The 20,284-nt window shown below is 45.8% G+C and overlaps 2 protein-coding genes and 1 long non-coding RNA gene across 3 annotated transcripts; 2 read left to right on the top strand and 1 right to left on the bottom strand.

The window, feature by feature from the left end:
* Window positions 1-2,493: 2,493 nt before the first annotated feature.
* Window positions 2,494-3,429, top strand: LOC112902438. The gene is made up of 2 exons (XR_003230580.1): window positions 2,494-2,561; window positions 3,353-3,429. It is a non-coding gene; the product is annotated as an uncharacterized LOC112902438 (long non-coding RNA).
* A 309-nt stretch (window positions 3,430-3,738) lies between these two features.
* Window positions 3,739-8,487, bottom strand: LOC112872334. Its single transcript, XM_025935433.1, has 4 exons — window positions 8,308-8,487; window positions 5,202-6,505; window positions 4,171-5,105; window positions 3,739-4,084 (listed from the first exon to the last, which is right to left on the bottom strand). The coding sequence occupies exons 1-3, from the start codon at window positions 8,485-8,487 to the stop codon at window positions 4,217-4,219; spliced, it is 2,373 nt and encodes a 790-aa protein (XP_025791218.1). The 3' UTR covers window positions 3,739-4,084; window positions 4,171-4,216.
* Window positions 8,488-9,492: 1,005 nt separating this feature from the next.
* Window positions 9,493-16,834, top strand: LOC112902434 (disease resistance protein RPP13-like). Its single transcript, XM_025971514.1, has 3 exons — window positions 9,493-10,016; window positions 11,226-11,669; window positions 14,319-16,834. The coding sequence occupies exons 1-3, from the start codon at window positions 9,604-9,606 to the stop codon at window positions 16,549-16,551; spliced, it is 3,090 nt and encodes a 1,029-aa protein (XP_025827299.1). The 5' UTR covers window positions 9,493-9,603; the 3' UTR covers window positions 16,552-16,834.
* Window positions 16,835-20,284: the final 3,450 nt, after the last annotated feature.

The following is a 20,284-nucleotide window of genomic DNA, read 5'->3' as shown; positions in this document are numbered from 1 at the left end:
CCAACTTGAGAAGTTTATACATAATATTATACTGAACTATCTTATTTGTTTTAACTAGCATCATAGACTACATTGTTGCAAATTTATCATTAATTTCGTAAATTGCAATGATAATTTTCATAAAATATGGATGAATTTTCACAAACCAATCAAGAATAAGGACTCAGTTGCCCTTGCCCTTACCGGCCTTGGGGAGATGTGCGTGTGCAGTGTCACCCGTGTGTGGGCGGTGGGCCGGGGGTGGGGGAACGGGATGGGGCAGTGGATTGCGAGTGGGGTGGCCGGTGGGGGCTCGTGGGCCGCGAGGGGGAGGGGAGGGGAACTTGGGCCGTTCGGTGGGGAAAGAAAATTGGGCTATTTTCGAGCGCGTTATCATATTTCTTGTTTTTTCTTCAGAAATACTACATATATAAAATTGTTTGTTAAAAATAATGGGTATTCAACTGAAAACCCTTGATTCAAGGTGGGCCCGCCCCTATTCCAAGGTACTTGTTTACTTTGCAGGTTGTACTTACATGAGTATCACTCTAAATACTTTGCAGGTTGTGCTTTCTGGAGTTTCATTTTTGCTAACAGGATAAACTGCATACCTAGCATGTAGCATCCATGGGATACGGGGCCATATGTTGTTAGGTTGTGCATCCACGATTTTCTTTTTTTTTATTGAGGTTGATCAGGAAAATCCAAACCACAAATTCAAGCATTGTGTTTGGTTTCTTCTATATATGCCTACAAACGTAATGAAGGGTGAAGCTAAGAGCTTGATGGGTTGTTGCGGAATATGAAGGGTGAAGCTAAGAGGCGCAAAGTCCGCGAGAACTTGTTTGTAATGTCTGTTGTGTGATTTCCGGAGTTTCATTTTGAGAAACATACAACATTTAGGCTGTTCTTCCTCAAAGCATATCATGTATGAAGCCTAATCGAAATGTGAACAATTTTGAGCACTTATGTACGTTTTATTCTATGTGACTAAAATCTAAAAAAAAGTTTTAAATAAATTTGCACACGGGTAGCAAAAGCTTAACTGCACACAAGCTTTGGCTTATGAAGACTTCCTAAATATCATTGTTAATACCAACTATAGAGTAATCCCAGTTTTGTCAGTAGAAAAACTCACAAATCTATACCTATTTCTAAAGCACATCGTTTTCATCTAAATTTTTAATTTGATCCATATTGTGTCATTGATAGGTGTGCCTTAGTCCCTCCCATATGCAAATCGGACCAGTCCTCCGTCTACGACTCGTTCACGTAGATCCCTACAAATTAACGCAATGAAACTATACATATCCGATACTTATATGAAATTTGTCTGTAGCAACGTACGAGCATATTTGCCTAGTGAATATTATTAAAGCAAGTAATAGTTCCTTGATCTGCCAATTGTAGTCCTACATTGAGTTAAGGGACCAAAACCATTTAGAATTAATGCATGTCGAGTATAATAGAAAAAAATGAAGTTCTCGACCGACGCGTACGATACGTAATATGTTATTATAAAAATATTGATGGTGTATAATATATGCATTTTTATATACTAATTAATATATTTATATAGCTTTTAGTAGCAATGGCACGATGCTAGTGAAGCATAAAACCCGTGAGATGAGTTTCTAGACTTAGGCATGATCATATGTTTGACTATATTTTTTATAATAATATGGTATTTAAAATATTTATAAAAATAAACGGCAAAGTAGATGATTGTATAAATGGGCCCTTTCGGCTCATTTCGGCCCATGAGAGCCAACTGGTCTGCTATTATCCGCCCTCCACAAGGCTCCTACAACAGGTTAGGCCCAACTTGGAACTCGCAAAAACTGGCTACTAACGGGCTACGAAATCTTAATGCAAGCCCAAGAACGGCCGGGGCCAGGCCAAACAATCTCGCTTCCAACAGCCGCACACAGCCCAGAAACTTTCAGATCCTTCCCCTCCACTCCCCCCACCTCCGCCGCCGCCGCCGCCCACCACCCCGCACCATCCGCTGCCGGCCGCCGCCACGAGGTGCGTCCTGATGAAGTACCACGGCGCCCGCTAGCGTTCCTACGCAACAACCCACGGCGGCGGCGACCACACCCCCACCGTCTGGTACGCCGACAAGGGCCATCGCCTCGGGACGCATGAACACAACTGCGTCGGCTGGTCCTGCTGCTGGGCGCGCCTCATCGCGGGCTAGGACCAGGCCTTCACGCTCCTGGAGGCGCGGGCCGGCGGTGAGCTCTTCCGCTTCGACGCGCTGGCGAGGTCCCTCGAGTCCGCCACGGGGGACACCGCTCAAGGTGGTGACCACGGGTAACTTCATGGACCTCGCGCCCACACCCAGGTCAGGCGCGATGCCGGCGTCCCCGACGAGGCGACGACCGTGAGTCCCGTGTTCCCCTGCTCGATTCCTTGGGGAATTTTTCCTGGATGCGTGGTGGATTTTGCGGCATGTGGTGATTTGTTGGTGTCCGCAGAGACAGGGGAGTTCGCGCTGTAAGTGGGGGGGGGGGGGGCCGCTGGACAGGATCATCATCACTGCCGGCGAGGACGCCACCATTGGCATCTGACACTCGGAGGTTGGTTTAGCTCGCTGTAACATTACATGCGTGTTCTTTGCCAATAAAAAGAAAACGTTGCATGCCTGCTGAAAGAGCCGGATAAGGAATCTGGAGATGACAAGGCGATTAAGTCACTGTCAAAATCCTCAGATTGGTCCCATTTCATTACAGGCTTGCTTGAATAAATCTGCTAAGGTGATAATTGATCTAAGTGACTATCATAAATATGTTAGTGTTTTATACTGCCTTTTATGCATTTCCCTGATATTCAATGTCACCTGCCTAGCTATGGTATACAAAGAAGCTAACCCTGATCAAGACTATGTTACATAGGGGCAAGTTAATGCCATTGACATCTCTCCTGCTCATGGCAACATATGTTCTTACTCCTAGTTACAGATTTTCCTATTTTTACGCATTTTCTTTCTCTTCAACATGGGTTATCTTAACTTATATTGAATTCTATAGAAAAGATCCTGTGCATTGAGCTAGAACTAACTTGGCCTCATGGCATGGTGCATTTTTCTATGACTTCACAGGCATTCTTATTTGTACACAATATTTTCTTAACACATGTCTATTTCTTAGATTACCTGCTCATGTTCCTGCTAAATGTGCAAAATGCCTATGTGTATTCCCCAAAAAAATGTCTACGTATATTTCCCTAGAAAACTGTCTGTGTAATGATTGAGATGAAATGACCTATATATGGCTCCATATCATGGTGGTGTACTTTGTGACGAACTTGCTTCTGAATCTATAGTTATTGAAGTTTCTTGGGATCTTTGTGTAACTGTTTGATAGTTCAGTTGTACAGGAATCTTTGTAGATGCTTGAGAACTTTATACCCATGGCAAAGGAAATATCCTTAGATTGCAATCATAAATTCATTTTGTTATCTTTCTTGTTCGGTGTTGTATTCCTTTCTAATTTGATGATCTATATCCTCTGTTTCTTTCCACAGTTATGTTATAATATGTTGAATGCTCGGTAAATTTATACACTCATCACAAAAGATGTGTTTTCTATTTGTAGGTTTAGTGTACGCATTGATCATAAAAACCTGTGTTTTTTGTTTATTTGAACATACAAGAATCACATAATATGATGTGCTATTGTGTCTAAGAATAACAACTGATTTGGCATGATAAGCCCAAATGCTTACATGTTGTAGGTGCTCAAGATGCACTAAAAATATAACTCAAATTCTTGCATTATCGCATCATGATGAAGTCTTACATGCAAATCCACAAGATACAGTGAAAGAACACCTAAACACAAGCAATACTGCATTTGCATTTTTCCTGCGTGGAACAGCACGACTTCCATAGGAATTGGAAGACATTCTTTATTCCCACACTGGAACTTTTAACAAACACCAATGTAAATGAAACTGCAAACAACAGTGCAAATGCTATAGTTACACGGAGGAACCAAAAGATAACTAGGTGACAGTCATAGAAGAATGGGAGGATCAGAGTTGTAATATAGCAACCAACTGCAACACACAGGAGGCTGCTCTAGAGAGGAGATGATCATTCCTGGAGCAATGAGGATGTATGAATACTGTCAAGAAACTGCTGTTAACTGTAGGCGAGTTTCAAGCAGAGTAGTGGTTATATATTACCTTGTCTTGTGATCTCAATATCAACCAGTGGTGCAGTCGCTTTGGCTCAACTTTCTGCTTCAGTAATCTCAGTATCAACCACTGCTGTAGTCTTCTCGACAACTGCTTCACCTTCAGCTCCAGCATCGGGTCCGCTTGGAGCTCCGGTTGTACTCTCTGTCTCCTTATCAACTGCCTGAGCATCATCTTGTTCAATGCCGTCATTGATGAAAAGGCTGATCATCTGGGTCCTGTTGCGGCGCTTAGCAACTTCTTTTCTCACTGCCTCCACGGTCATCTTGACACTGGAGCTGTTAGCATACCTCACATTGTAGTACAGGGCAACCTCTTCAAGGCTACTTAAGTTGCTGATACCTGAAGGAACACTACTTGGGCTCGTTGGGCAAGCATGGAACTCCAGTTGAAGATATGTGAGCTCAGGCATCGCTTCTGATTCAAAGGTCAGCCATGGCACTGGGCAGTCGATGGAGAACCTCTGGAGCTCATGGAACCCTCCATTTTTAATCACTATAGCTTCTCTGGGAATGAAGTCCAAGCCTAGTATTAGGCATTTCAGTTTACGTAAGTCTCTGAGTATCTCCAGATCACGAGCCCCTTGTTTGCAGACAATAATTTGCACGAAAGATAGATACTTGAGCCCACTGAACCATTGGGGAACACCTACGAATCTTCCCAGTGTCACCTTGAATTTGTCAAAGAACACAGGCGGATCAGAAAGGGAGCCCAGGAACTCCATGGAGCAGCCGAGTCCACAGTGAATGGTCAGAGACTTGAGCCATCTCCACCTTTTGATGGATGATAGTAATGCTTCACAGTAATCTCTGTCGGAGGACTGGTGAAAGGACCACTTTATTGCAAGCACCTCCAGCCAGCGTAGATCACCGAGAGCCTTGACGAAGCTAGCAGGTTGTTCGCTTAAATCAATAGTGGCTAGTCTGTGTAGCCACGAGAAACGTTGTATGTCATATGGCAGTCTTGTTGATGTTTCAGCGGAATAAATCATTCCTTCACCCCCAAGGAGAAGCTCATACAAACTGTTCTGCAGCCCCAGAATTTGCTTGGGCAGTGTCAGCTGCCTTATCGGTGTGCCTCTTAGGTCCAGTCTGTACAATCTTGTTGCCACGAACACCCCAAACGGGATCTCAGTTACCTGTGTTTTACTTGCGTCCAATACCTGCAGTCTACACAGCTCGTTGATCTCTGGCGGGAGCTTGCTGACTCGAGTGTTCCTAATGCTCAGATACTCCAGAAAAAACATTTTGCTTCTGCATATCCGCAGCAGATCCTCGTCTCCAAAATTCTCCCAACCTTCGACATCCAACACCAATAGATTGACAAACTTGTCCAAGGGGACCTCAATGCTGACTGCACCAGACACTGCTAGCGAACGTGTCTGGGACAGATCAATTTCTTGAAGCAGAGATGGGATGTTTGGATCATCCTGGTGGAGGGCAAGCCTCCGTGGTATCCGACTAGCTTCGTTGCCGTGGCCTGTTGATGATCCTGCCGCTAACAATAAGTTGAGCGTGGCGCTGGTGAAGACAAAACCCATCTCTGCTGATTTGGAGGCAAGGAACTGGTACTGAATGGGATTATTGACATTCCACTGCCAGGTCTCGGCTTCATCCGGCCGATTAGTGCGTCGTCTGGAATTTGGTGCTGCATGGGTGATCACATTCCGACTGACTAGACGGCTAAAGGGGTCATCAGGTAGACGGAAACCGCCTTCATACGAACATCTCATGACAAGTTGATCCTTCTCAAACATGTACCCATCAGGAAACATGATCATGTACAACTCTGGTAGGTCATAACTTGTACCATGGCGAGAGGTAGCTTGAAGAAGATGCCTATACCTAAAGGAATCTTCAGCCAGACGAGAAAAAGATCTCGCTTCACCCATCAGCCAATATGGATATCGATTGCTACTGCAGCGGAAGAACCGCGAGGCTCTCCGCAGCAGGGTGTTGTCACGTTGGAGATCAGCTTGGTCGGGGAGATATTTCGCAGTGGCAGTTAAATCTTGCAGCCATCCCGTCATCTCCTCGTCGACATGCTGCGGGCTCAGTGCAGTCAAACACGCGACGATGTATCTGAGCTCCTTCTCTAGGAAGTCCAAGCAGCGAAGCTTAAAGTCGCCCGTGCCGCGGCCCGGACGAGCAGCTTCCATCATCTCAGAGCACCTCGCGCAGCCGGACTCTAGAGAACCTATAGCTTCCTCGATCTGTCGCTCGGGAGCAGCAGGCGCGACCGTGTCTGCCTCTCCCATTCCCAGCTCCTCCTCGGAATCCATGCACAGCTCCTCCTCGGAATCCATGCATGCATGCCCCCCTACCTGCACGGAATAATAATCAAATAAAGATCGATCAAACCGGGTAACTAACTAATATATTGATCGGCATTCATCAGTCTCATGCAAGAAGAACGTATGATGATAGAGAATGGATTAATGCCTCCAGAACACATGTATATGCATGAATGGAGCAGTGGTTTTGTGAAGCTTGCTTACTTGTCTGTGCTGATAAGGATTGGGAGATAGAGAGGATCGGAAACAACAGTATGAGTATTGTTACTTGCGCAGCTGGGGTCCAATCTTTCTGGGGCAGCATGCATGCAAAGGTAGCGCAAATGCGACGACAGGCAAAAAGTCTCGCGACACGAACTCGCTGCTAGCTAGCAGGTTGATGGGATGCCAAAACCCTCACGCACGCAACTAGGGGGCCGGCTGCATCGGCATCACAAGGTAGCACTTTATTCCCTCTCTCGCCCCTGCTGCATGCATCCCTTCTTTTCCTTTGCCACAAAGCCGCGCCATCTTCCTTTATCTGCACTGCAGGAAACCCAAGCAAAGTTCTCCCGTACCATTGGTCACAAGGGGAGGCCTTTTATACTACTACTTAATCATCGATTGTTAAGGGCAATTTAGTAACCATTACCTAGTTATTAATTTACTTGCTTAAATGCATCGATTCTTAGTGTCAAAAATATATTACTTCGAGGTCATTTGTGTCCTTTCCCCGTAATACCCTTATGCTACCTATATTACCCACATATTACCCACCATACTACAAGTGAAGTTTTTCTGGATATTATACAATTAATTTTAACCCTTATATATTTTTATACTAGCCCTTTCGTAACACTAGTGTAGCCTAGTATACCATCAAAGGGTTCTAAATCTACCATACTATCTAGTTATGCAACTAAGATTTATCTAGTATTTTTAGCCTTAACTAAGAGTTTTGCAATCTAGTGCCGGTCCCACACAAGCCTCAAGAAAGAAGTGTGGAAATGTAAAATGTGAGTTAAGTGCGCAAACTTGTTAGAAAGAGGTTTTTGCTATTAGATAGCTCCACACCTTCTCAGTAAGGATTTTAGTTGCTTCTTGGCGGATACATAACCCGCTCTTAGTACACTACAACTAAAACAACTTGCAGGGACGTCCTTTTTTTTAGAGGCGGCGCAAAAGATAAGTTGCTTCTACAAATGGAGGGCAAGCCTCCATGGTATCCGACTAGCTTCGTTGGCATGGCCTGTTGATGATCCTGCCGCTAATAAGTTGAGCGTGGCGCTTGTGAAGACAAAACCCATCTCTGCTGATTTGGAGGCAAGGAACTGGTGCTGAAGGTGATTGGCATTCCACTGCCAGGCCTCGCTGGGTTCATTGCGTCTGGAATTTGCTACTGCATGGGTGATGACATTCTGATGGACCAGATAGGTAAAGTAGTCGTCTGCTTGTTTTTCTCCAGAAATGTGTGGGAAAGTGTCTTTCGGACTGAAAATGCTTTCACACAACCATTTCTTGACAAGTTGATCCTTCTCACACATGTACCCATAAGGAAACATGATTACGCACAACTCCTCGGCCGCTTGCGGTGGCAGCCCATGGCGAGAGGTAGCTTGAAGAAGATGCCTATACCTGCAGGGATCTTCAGCCAGACGATAAAAAGATCTCGCTGCACCCAGCAGCTCATATGGATATCGATGGCTACTGCAGCGGAAGAACCGCGCGGCTCTTCGCAGCAGGGTACGTTGGGGCCCAGCATCGTGGATGATAAAGTGGAGAGGAGACGCGGTTCTAGACAACCGATGAAGCCATCGCATCGTGTCATCGTCGGCATGCTGCGTGCTCAGTGCCGTCAAACCGGCGACGATGAAGCTGAGCTCCTTCTCGAGGAAGTCCAAGTAGCGCAGCTCAATGTCGCCCGCCGTGACGCGGCGCCGACGAGCAGCTTCCAGCATCTCAGAGCACCTAGCGCGGTAGGACCCCAGCAAACTTACAGCTATCTCGATCTCCTTCGTCTTACTCTCGTCCATAGTGGGAGCCATGCATGCCCCCTCTACCTGCGCGGAATCATCAAAACATGGATCAAACAGGATAACTAGTACATTGATCGGCATTTATTAGTCTCATGCAAGAAGAACGTATGATGATAGAGAATGGATTAATGCCTCCAGAACACATGTCCGTGCTGGTCGTGTGAAGCTGACTTACTTGTCCGTGCTGATGATCGATTGGGAGATAGAGAGGATCGGAAACAACAGTATGAGTATTGTTACATGAACACATGAGCTTTGTCTCCATGGCAGCATGCATGCAAAGGTAGCGCAAATGCGACGACCGGCAAAGGCGAGGCCATCATCACTAGATAGCTAGTTGAATGATGCTCTCCCCTCCAACTAAACCAAGAAATTTATCGTATTGTATGACGACACATGCATGATAAGACCAGCATTTTTAGAGAGTGGAAAACATAATGTACCCTTGATCTTCCCACTGGACAAATATCCAAGACGTTTCTCTTGCTTTCTTCTGTATGCTGCTGATGCTGCTTTGGCACTTGGGTGTGCCTGATGATTTGTTGTGCTAGCTCATCCATCGGTTCGATCCTTGTCTCCAAAGCGTCACATGTAAAAAGTTCAAACGGTCGGTAAAGCTAGCTAGCTAGCTATCTGCATGGAGATATTCGATGTGCCAGAGCCAATGCCAAAAGTCCAAAACCCGCTCACAAGTGTAAGTCCTTTCCCAAAGCAAGGAATTCCACTGCCATAAGAAAGTGCATCACCAAAGAGTTGCGAGGAAATTAAGACGTACATCAACAAGGCACTTTATTCCAATACCATCATGCCAGAGTACATCACCAAATAGTTGCGAGGAAACTAAACTGGAGTACAACCACAAGGCAGGTCTTTATTCCATTCCTGCATCGGATTTCATTCTTCTCTTTCTCTGCAAGAAAGCCACGCCATCCTCAATTGTATCCGTATCTTGATATCCAAGCTTCCACAAACAGGCCGGCAAAACTACTAGTACCAGGGGAAGAGATCAGCAGAACTGAAGCACATTAGCTTTGCGTCCATGTAGCAATCAAAAACCTAACCCACCGGCTTGTATCTCATCTCCACGACCAACACCACTGGGTCGAGGCGACGATGGACCTCGTCGTTGGCGCCTCCAACGATGCCGTGAAATCGCTGGTGAGCAAGCTCGGGAGCCTCCTGGCTCAGGAGTACACCCTGATCGGAGGCGTCAGCGACGACATCCAGTACATCAACGACGAGCTGGCCAGCATGCAGGCCTTCCTCAACAGGCTCAAGCAGGAGGCCAAGCACGACGAGCAGCGTCAGGACTGGATGAAGCAGGTGCGGGAGGTCGCCTACGACATCGAGGACTGCGTGGACAACGCCGGCTACCGCCTCAGCCGCGAGCCCCGGGGGACCGGCAAGCTGGCCTCCCTCAGGCGGGCTTGGTATCTCCTCACTACGCTGTACGCACGACACTGCATCGCCACCGAGATCGGCAACCTCAAGGCTCGAGCGCAGCACGTCAGCGAGCGGCGCACTAGGTACCAAGGAAAAAAATTCAGCTTCTAAAATTTCGTGTAATAGGACACTATTTAATGTGTTAATTTTTTGATATATTATTTTTATTGTTATTTTAGTATTACTAATTGGAGCCTACATGTTAATCCTTACAAGACGCGCTAGAAAAAAGATAAATTCTCATAAAAATAAGAAACCTCTGACCATCAATCTGGTAGTTCTAATCATCATAGCCACTTTCTATTATGTTTTTAGAAAAATCACTCACATCTACTGTTACAAAAGTATTTTAATGGAATCCCCTAAATATATATCTAAACTGCCCAGATCTGTCATTTAAAGAATAACCTAAAATAATCCCCTAGTTTCATCTTAATTACCCACATCGTCAATTATAAAAGTAACTTAAATATCCCTCTAAATTTACATCTAATTGCCCATACTTTTCATTATTGAACATAGCCTAAAGAACTCATAATCCAAATCAAAATTTCCTACACGTATCATTATAAAAAACTACAAAAAAACTGCACAAAAAACATGATTCTAAATTACCTATTTTTATAGTTATCATATAGAAAATAATAAGTTAAGGTGTCATGGTTAAAAAGGTATCTCAAAGTATACCAATATGTGAATCTAAATTACTTATTTCTATTATTGTTCATATAGAAAATACTAAGTTAATCTATATCTGCATGATGGGTGTCACCTTGCAGATCATGTATATATGTATGGCGGAAGCGATGAGCATATCAATATCCATATTGAACTCATAGCTCAAACTAATTGTTCAACTAAACACATATCAAACAGGTATGGAGATGCGATGAGACTTGAAAATACTAAGGATGTATATAAAAAGTGCATAGACTAATGACTAATTAAAGCTATCGTAATCGTATATAATTAAGTATGTGTCTATATGTGTATTGCGTTAACATTTAACAATGAGGGCACAAGATAAACAATTTTGACTATTAGCTATAAGTACTATCTATGTTATTATTTTCTATTAATATGTCCCAAAATTATTAGCTCATGTGGGAACATCTGAACATGGGTTGATGGACTAGTATACATAATTGTGATGCATGATGGAGCAGATGCAGTTTCCAGTAAAATTATGCCTTTCGAAAAAGAATTTCTAAAATTCAAGTGGTCATTTTGAAAATTTGGATTTATTTTGCGGTCCAATTAATTTTATTGTCCAAAATATTTTACCCTAAAAGGTATGGAGTTGAGAACCTGGCGCGAGATAGCGCTTCAGAGAGAGAAAATAGCCCCATTGACCGCCCAGTGCCTCATCCTCAGCTCATCGGCACTGTGGCGCCTGTGGGCATCGAGGGCGCCAAGGTGGAGCTCAAGCCATGGTTCTTGGAGGTGAAGGAACAGAGTACCAATGATCAGCCTAAATTCCTCGCCATTGTCGGGTTTGGTGGCCTCGGCAAGACTACCCTTGCCATGGCCTTGTACCGCGCATTTGGAGACGAGTTTGATTGCAGGGCATCCGTTCTAGCATCGCAGAAGTTCCATCTCCAGATGGTTCTGAGAAGCCTTATTAAGCAGTTTCACAGCCAGCAGGCTGGTGCTTCCAAGAATGACATCGAAGGAATCGAGGAAATGGGACTCGAAGCGCTCAAAAACCAGCTCACCCGTCAGCTAGAAGAGAAGAGGTACTGTACTGGACTCCGAGCATTGTATCATTCCAGTTAGAGCATGGTTGTGGTGCACTGTTGTGCTAAGATGCTTTTCACTATCTACTACCTCTGTTCCATAAAGAATGCAATGCTAGCATTTTTTTTCATATAGAACCTTAATCTATTTTGTTTAGTTTAACCAACCTTCGAAAACACTAGTGATTTGGCTAAAAACAACTTAATGCACATGAGCAAAATGAATCACAAAAATAATTTTGTGAACTCAGACCAATAAAACATGCATGCCATCAAATTAAGACAAATTAATGCGTATGTGCTAACCACAAAATTGTACTCTTTTTGGGAGGGAGGTAGTAGTTGGCTAAAGAATATTTGTCAAAATTTGTTGGGGTATATTATTAGGCATCCACTGATATGGTAAGTTTGGGATTGATTGTAATCTCATGATAACCTTGCTTATCTCTAGGAGAGACTACTTTCCTTCCAAGACATGTACACTTATATAAACAGCTCATTGGGCTCAAGCAATACATCAACAATTCAACCAATCATATTCTCCCATATGGCATCCATGAGTTTTAGGTCATGATCCTAGGCCGCGAACTCTAATCTTCCGCTGCCTGCTGCAACCCTCTCCTGCACAATCCATCAACCTTCAGCATATGTCCACGAGAACATCACCTCGGAGGATCTCCACTTGGAGCAGTGCTGGTCATAGCCACATCTCGTCTATCATGGTAGTCACAATTGTGTCCTCTGCATCAACATTCTCCCTCAATGACTGCCTCAACGCATCACCATCATGGTTACATGGATAATTGACCTTGCACCTAGTCAAGATGATCGTAGCACAAAGGAGCTACCATATGCTTGAGCAAACTAATTTTTTCCTCTCTAGACACAACATCTTGTTGTGGAACTAATTACTAGTTTATTAGTTGATTGTAGTCTTCTGGTAACCTTTCTTTATCTGTACTAGAGGTTAGTTGGCTTGCCATCCAAGCCAGTCTTGGGCGCCTCGGGCGGACTCGAGCTGCCCGGTGCCACCGATCCCCAGCCTACTCCTCACATCTCACTGGAGCCTGCTGCCAGAAGCATACGGAAGGGCGTCCCTTTCCCCTTCCCCTTTCCCATCCTCTTGCTTCACATGATGTTCGAGATTGCAGTCTGTGCGCCTTAGTTACCTACGGCAGTGGTGCCCTTGCATCCGTTGTGGTGGTGGCTGGATCTTCTATACCCACAATCAGATCTATTCACTCATGTCCATGGTGGCTTTCCCTTACTGTCCTTGGTGGCCAGATTTGCATGGTTCGATGCTACCGGTGGCCCCATCCTCTAGCCACAGTCAATCTGTCTCCTGGATGCCAGGCTAAGCGTGGTGACCATTATTGAGGGTCACGGTACCACACCAAAGGTAGGGCCTACATGACGACGGGCTGTCCTCCTAGGACGGCGGACATATGCTGACTACTGCCTATAGCCAAATGATGGGCTAACAAGATTTTAACAGGTTCAATGGCTTGTCTCATTGAGATTGGTGTGGTAGGGGGTGAATTTGTGCGTCCCTTAGCAAGATCCAGACAGTCCCGGTGGCAGCACTATCGTGGGATTGTCACTGGGCATGGCCATCTCCACCAAATCCATGCAACTTGTGTGGCTCTATGGTGGGTTCTGGTTCGGCGCGGTGGTGTGTGGTGCTCACTACAGGGTTGGTTAGCATCATGCAGCAAACAAGTTCCTTTGTGAAGGCCACATGCATGCTAGGAGGTGCTTGTTGTAGCCAAATGCACTGTTTGAATTCCAATGAAGCCAGCCGCATTCATTGTCCTTCAATGTGATAATGATGAGGTGTGGTTGTATGGTAGGTGCGGAGAGTGCTAGGCACCGACTTCATGTTGGTGCTGATGGTGGTGATATTTTTGTCGCCATAAACTTCTTGGAGGCATCATTGTGATGCTAACATTCCTTAGAACATTTGGTAACTTGGAGCGAAAACTCGGTCTCAGTTCTATCAGACGGTGGTGGCGGAGTCCTTATCATTGCATTTCTACTTGCAGACATCACTGAAGTTAATTTAGGTGCTACCTTAGATGAAGATATTTGCTGTGATATTGCATTGTTGCAGCGTGAGGACACAAGGAAGGCTATCTATTTTGGGAGCAAAGCATTGGTGTTGACTTTGGACATTTTCATCAGAATAGATGAAGAAGCAATAATAGACAGTGATTTACTTTCTTTTATCTATGTTCTCTTTTTCCTATTTATTTGTGATCAGCTGTTGAGCTGAAATCATTATAAGAATTTGGCTATGTGTAGTCGCAGAGGCCGGATATTTTTCTATTTTCTCAAGAATGTACACTATCTATATGAACAGCCCATGGGTCTTAAATAATACTTCGACCACATTAATGAAGTTCTAGTCTCCTACAAAATTTAATTTAATGCGGTTTTGCTATTACTGTTAATAAAGATACTTCCAACTAACAACCACATGAAAAAAATGAGAAATAAACAAGTGCATTTAAAAAGCCACTGCAAAACAAAGGACATCATCCATTGGAGTACATATTGCATTATTATAAATATGTAATGTTTGTAAAGGATCTTGCTGTATATTATCCCTATTGGAATACTGACTAAGTTTTACATAATGTTTTGTAACAGGTATCTCATCTTGATAGATGACATATGGTCTGTATCAGCATGGGAAAGCATTAGAGATTCTTTTCGAAAAAGCAAGAAGGGTAGTAGCATAATGGTGACTACTAGGTTCAAATCTGTAGCCGAAGCCTGCCGCCGTCAACAAGGCGATGTCTATGAGCTCAAGCCACTCCATGATGATAACTCCTACAAGCTGTTCCGCCAAATCATCTCAAGCGCTCCTACTGATCCCACTAATGGTACAAGAGCTCTTCTGAAGAAATGTGGAGGTTTGCCTTTGGCCATAATTTTAGTAGCTGGGCTCGTGGCTAGTAAATTGAGATTAGAGTCAAACAAAATCCGTGTAGAAGACCACCATTTGAGTCAAGAGGACAAGGATGTAGGTGGTAAGTTGAAGAAGAGTAAGGATCAAGAAGGCAAGGATTTCAGTGAGCGTTTGGACAAGGCTTTAGTAGTTGAAGAGTTGGAGAAGAATAGCCCCCAAGAGGGCAATGATATCAGTAAGAAGTTGGAGAACTTCTTGGACCAAGTGAGCAATGATTTAGGTGAAGAGTTGAAGAAAAATCTCTCAACAGAAGGAGTCTCACACATAGTGCACCACTGCTATTACCAATTGCCTGCTGAACTTAAGACTTGCATGTTGTATCTGAGCATGTTTCCCAAGGGTTGTTTGATCAGCAGGAAGCGTTTGATCAGAAGATGGATTGCTGAAGGGTTCATCGCTGAAAAGCATGGGAAGATGATTGAGGAGATTGCTGAGGATTGCTTCAATGAACTCATTAGCAGGAACCTAACCCGGGCAGTCAACAGCAGCAGCAATGGCAAGGTGAAGAGCTGCCAGGTCCACGACATGGTCCTTGAGTACATTGTCGTCAAGTCAAGCGATGAGAATTTCATCACAGTGGTTGGTGGCCATTGGCATACACCATTTCCAACCTACAAGGTGCGTCGACTATCTGTCCAAAAGAGTGATAGGCAGGAGAAGGAAACAATAGAGAGGATGAAGTTGTCACATGTCCGGTCTTTAACAGCATTGGGGAGTTTCAAAGCTATTCATTCTACTCTGTCCAAGTTCCAGATACTGCAGGTGCTAGATCTTGAAAGTTGTAAGGATTTATCACTGATGAATCAGCTTGAGAAAATATGTGATATGCATCAGCTGAAGTACCTAAGCCTGCGAAAGACAGACATTAAGAGAGTCCCAAAAGAGATAGGTAGGCTGGAATATCTTCAGGTACTTGACATAAGGGATACAAAAATCTCGCAGTTGCCTCCCTCAGTTGAGAAGCTACAGCATATGGTGCATCTACTTGCTGGCAGCAAGAGCAAGAGGATGGGGTTGACATTAACTGAAGGGATCACAAAGATGATGGCTCTACAAACACTATCTGGGGTTGAGATCCGTGGAAGCTCTGTTAATGCAGCTAGGGTTGGATCCACTAATGAAGAAGCTAAGAAATATCCCCGATACAAGGCGGCTAGTACAGGCTCGGCTAAGGGACTGCGTGCCTTGGAGAACCTCACGAACCTGAAGAAGCTCACTATTTATGGACTTATAGACTTTACCAAGAAGGATAACATTCTACTATTGTCTGCCATTGAGCACCTGAGCAGCTGCTCCCTCAAGTTTCTTGCTATCAATGATGATTTCACTGAATTTCTTGACAGCTCGCTCAGTACTTCACAAGCGCCCCCGGAACACTTGAAGACCCTCGGGCTCTCCGGTAAGTTGTCCCGAGTGCCCGACTGGATCAGCCATCTGCACAACCTTGAGAAGCTAATTCTGTCCTTAACCTCACTCAAGGAAAGTACCTTGCCGGTCCTTGGGGGGCTGCCTGAGCTATTCGCTGTCATTTTTACACTGGATAATTCTGCAAAGAAGTATTCAAATGTTCTGCAAATATTGAGTAAAAATGCTATGGAGTCGGAAGGAATGATCTTTGTGCAACCTGGAGGATTTAAGAGGCTTAAACTACTGCGCTTTGTGACACCTGTGCTGCCACCTCTGAGCTTTCTGGAAGAAGCAATGCCAAAGCTTGAGAGTCTTGAGCTGAAGTTCATAATGGCGGAGGGCATCTTCGGCCTGGAAAACCTTGCAAGTCTCGGACAGGTGCTCCTGACGGTCAGCAATCAAGCGTCTGAAGTTGCAAAGGTGAAGGTGTCTCAGATCAAGGCATTAGCAAGCATGAATCCGAAGCAACCCAGCGTGGTCGTCAACGAGTACAACGACTTATAAGAGAATTAGACACATTTTCAAGGTGATGTGAGCACGTCATAGCTGCATTGTCCACTTCGGCGCATCTTCCCGAGGCGATGCATCTCTCATTTCATAAGCTTTTTGTTGGATGCAATATCATGTGTTCATTGTAACCTGTTCATTCTTTATCATTCCCAAGTGTGAAATTGTTGTATCAAGTTTACTTATTCCAGTAAAATATATATGTTGCATGTTCTGATGTTCATGAAAAATGTGTTTAATCTGTAATGAACTTACTCCAGTATGTTTATAAATTTCTGAATTACAGTCCCAACAGTACGTTTTACATAGATGTCGATGAATTTCACGTATGTCCTGTAAGTATTTAAGCCCAGCTAGCAACTTTTGAGGTTTGGGATATATAGGCATTTTATAATCAACTGCGTATCCAAGAATTTCTGGGAACAATATAGAAGATGTTAAATAATTCTAGAACCTTAACTTAAAAATTCTAACAGACCATAGCTAGTATTTTTCTTTTGAGAGTTTTGTTTTAGAATTTTTTTTTTGTCTCCATTTGATTTGGGAGAAATTTGAGATACGCAAGCCATTTGAAAAGTTGTGGACAAAATTCATAGAAGTATACTCCAATGCAAAAGAAAAAACGGATCTTGTGTTTGCCGTTGGTAGGACAGGTACATATCTTCGTGTATTTTCACGACTACAGTTTGTGACCTCCCCGCTGTCAAACGCAATTAATTCGACCTGAAATCATTCCTATGCCTTTTTTCTTAAAAAAACTAAGCAAGAGACACCCGATTATATTAAAAAGAAGTGAAAAATTCAGTTTACACCCTTGAATTTAAGAATGAAAATGGACGGGGAAAAACCCATCCCGTCCCGCCCGTTTCCGTATTTAAGGAAAAATACGGAAATAGAAGCGGGAAGGGGTGTATCCCGCCTGTATTTGCGGGACCCCATTTTCATCCGGTATGATCCTGTATTAGTCCCATATTTATAAAATTCAGAAAAGATTCAATAGGCACACCATATATCCTCTTTTGCTCCTCAACGTCAATAGGTGCACTTCACGATTTCATCATAGGAAATATGTAACCTTAATTATATTTTTTAAAAATAGCTTGAGTAGAAGTGTGTGTAGTGTTATATTCATACGAGGTGAACGGTGATTAAATAATAATGCATTCCGGTTAATGTTCTGGTTCCCGCCCATTTTCGTAACCCGCATGTCCCGTTTCCGCTCCCGTTCCTGGCTTTTCCGCTCCCACTCCCGTTTCCTGTAATAAAATATGGAAACGGAAATGGTTGAGGGGTTTTCCCACCCGTTCCCCTCCGTTTTCATCCCTACTTGAATTGTAACAAAAATAATACCTTCATCTTGCCATCTCCTACCACGCTGCCCCCTAGTCAACTTTGTGATCACCACTGGCGTACAACCGCCAAACAGAAGCCATGCCCAACACCCTCATCTAGTCCCCATCCGCCACCACCGTGGACACCCTCATCCCTCATCCTGACTTGGTCCCCACATACCTCAACATACTTCCCACCTCACCACCACCCCAACTAACCGGCCAGTGCCACGCACTGCCGACCTTTGCCACAACGTAGCAGCGCTGCCATTAGGACCACCATTATTGCTGCTCACAGTTACCCAGAACGACCATGTCCAATGTGCCAAGCCTCCTCCTCCAGCATCCACAGATGCCCATGCTCCAGGGAGCATTTGACAAGGCTAAGGGACCCCTAAGACCACGACCAAGCTCCACCGGTGCAGACCTTCGAGAAATAGGCAGCCTGACGCCACCATGATATCACTAGCGCACCCCAGCACACCACCATCCGCCGTGCCACCACAGTGTTGCCGGTGCTCCTCTGTGTACGGCTGCCGGTGCCCACTGCTGCATCTGCTGGCAGCCCCCATCAGCCGACCCTCTTGTGACGCCTTGAAAATTTATCAAATTTAACTACGCGCTAGGGAGTTTTGATCAAAAACCTAATCGTCATCAAAGCCCGGCCAAACCCTAACCCTCTCCGTTTTCCCCGCCATCCTGACAACCGACACGAACTCGACCGCTGTCTCATCCCACACCGCTCGGCGGACCGACGACCACGCGCGACCGCCTTTCCACGATCAGCGCCGACGCAATTCTTTTTCTCCTCGCGCAGCGCGCAAATGTTGCGCACGCGTGGCCGACCAGCCGCGGGTGCCGCCGCGAATATCGCCGGCGCACGTCACTTTTCCTTCTCCCTTTCTCTTTTCCTCCTACCATTTCTTCTTTTCCCTTTTCTCCTCCCCTTTTCCATTTTTCTCCTATTTTCTTTTCCCCTTCTTTTCCTTTTCCTCCCTTTTCTTTTCTCCCCTTTTTCCTTTCTTTTCTTTCTTCTCCCCTTCCTCCCTTCTCTCTCTCTTTCCTTTCCCCTTGCCGCGCACCCGAGCCCTGCCGTGCGCCGGCCCTGCCCCGGCCATGCCGCACGCGCACGCGCGCCGCGTGGCTGCGCGCCGCGCCATGCCGGCCGCCGCTCGCTCCCTCGCCCTGACCCGCGCCACGCCGCGCCGCGCGCGCCCGGACCCGCGACGCCGCGCCGCCCGCCGCTGCCGCGTCCCGCCCCGCCGCGCGCGCTGTCGCTTCCCCGCCCTGTGCCGCACAGCGCCCGGCCCTCCCCCACGTGCAACGCCCGGCGCCCTCGCCGCCACGCCACATCGCGACGGCCGCGAGCGGCCAAACGCCATTAATGGCGCCCGCCAGCTCGGTGACCGGCCACCGCACGGCCCCACCTCTCCACCGCCTCGAGCGCCTATAAAAGGGGCCGAGGAGCACCCCCGGCGCCCCCACGAACCGCAGCACCAATTAGCCCCTCACCTCCCTGCCCCTACCACCGCCGCCACGCACGCCACCACCGGCCGCCGCCCCCCACCGCGGTCCCGCCTCCTTGCTGCGTCCCAAGCTGAGGTGAGTAGGGGGATACGACCCCCTCGCCTCCCTCCCCCTTTTCCCTTCCGCCACGACCGCCGCCGGGCCCCTGGCCGGCCGGCACGGCCGCCGCCGCCGCCCCTGTCCCCCTCCTCTGTTTCGGTCACAGGGGAGGAGAGGAGGAAGAAGGGGCATTTTGCCCAAAGCCCCCCCTTTTCCTGTGTTTCCCCAAAAGAACCCCCACCTCTCTTTAGTCTTTTCCCAAAGAAACCCCTTCAACAATTCTAATTGCAAATAAACCCTCACCCATGGAAACACATTTATAAAAAAACCCTTATCTTTTCCAGGACAACCCAAACCTTCCCCGAAATTCCAAATCGAGTCCTTTTCAGAAATTACAAACGAGCCCCTGGACCCCTGTTTAAACCCTGAGCCCTCTTTAACTCGTCATTTTATGCGCCAAACGAGCTCCGATCGACCCGAAATTTTACCACGCCCTTTCTAGTATAGTTCTAACCATGCCATTAAGAAACCACCCAAAGATATTATCCCTATCGCCGTAACTAAATTATTTCCGATTAAAGCTTAGCGATAAAAGCTTTTAGTTCTTTCGCTTAATGCTGTGTTTGTTTGTCTGCGTCGTAGAACACGGAGTGAACGAGGGAGTTCCCGACTGTGACCAAGCGACCGAGGACCAGTTCTGCGACCCCGAACCCGAGGGACAGTGCTTCGATCGGGACCTCCCGCAAGGATTTGATGATGGCAAGTTCAATCCCGCCCTTTGATGCATGTTTCTATCCTAGTTTTTATAAACACAACCCAGTGGCCTGTTTTAT

This window comes from Panicum hallii, chromosome 8, assembly GCF_002211085.1.
Source record: "Panicum hallii strain FIL2 chromosome 8, PHallii_v3.1, whole genome shotgun sequence".
Taxonomy (NCBI): domain Eukaryota; kingdom Viridiplantae; phylum Streptophyta; class Magnoliopsida; order Poales; family Poaceae; genus Panicum; species Panicum hallii.
This window is presented reverse-complemented; position numbering and strand designations above follow the sequence as displayed.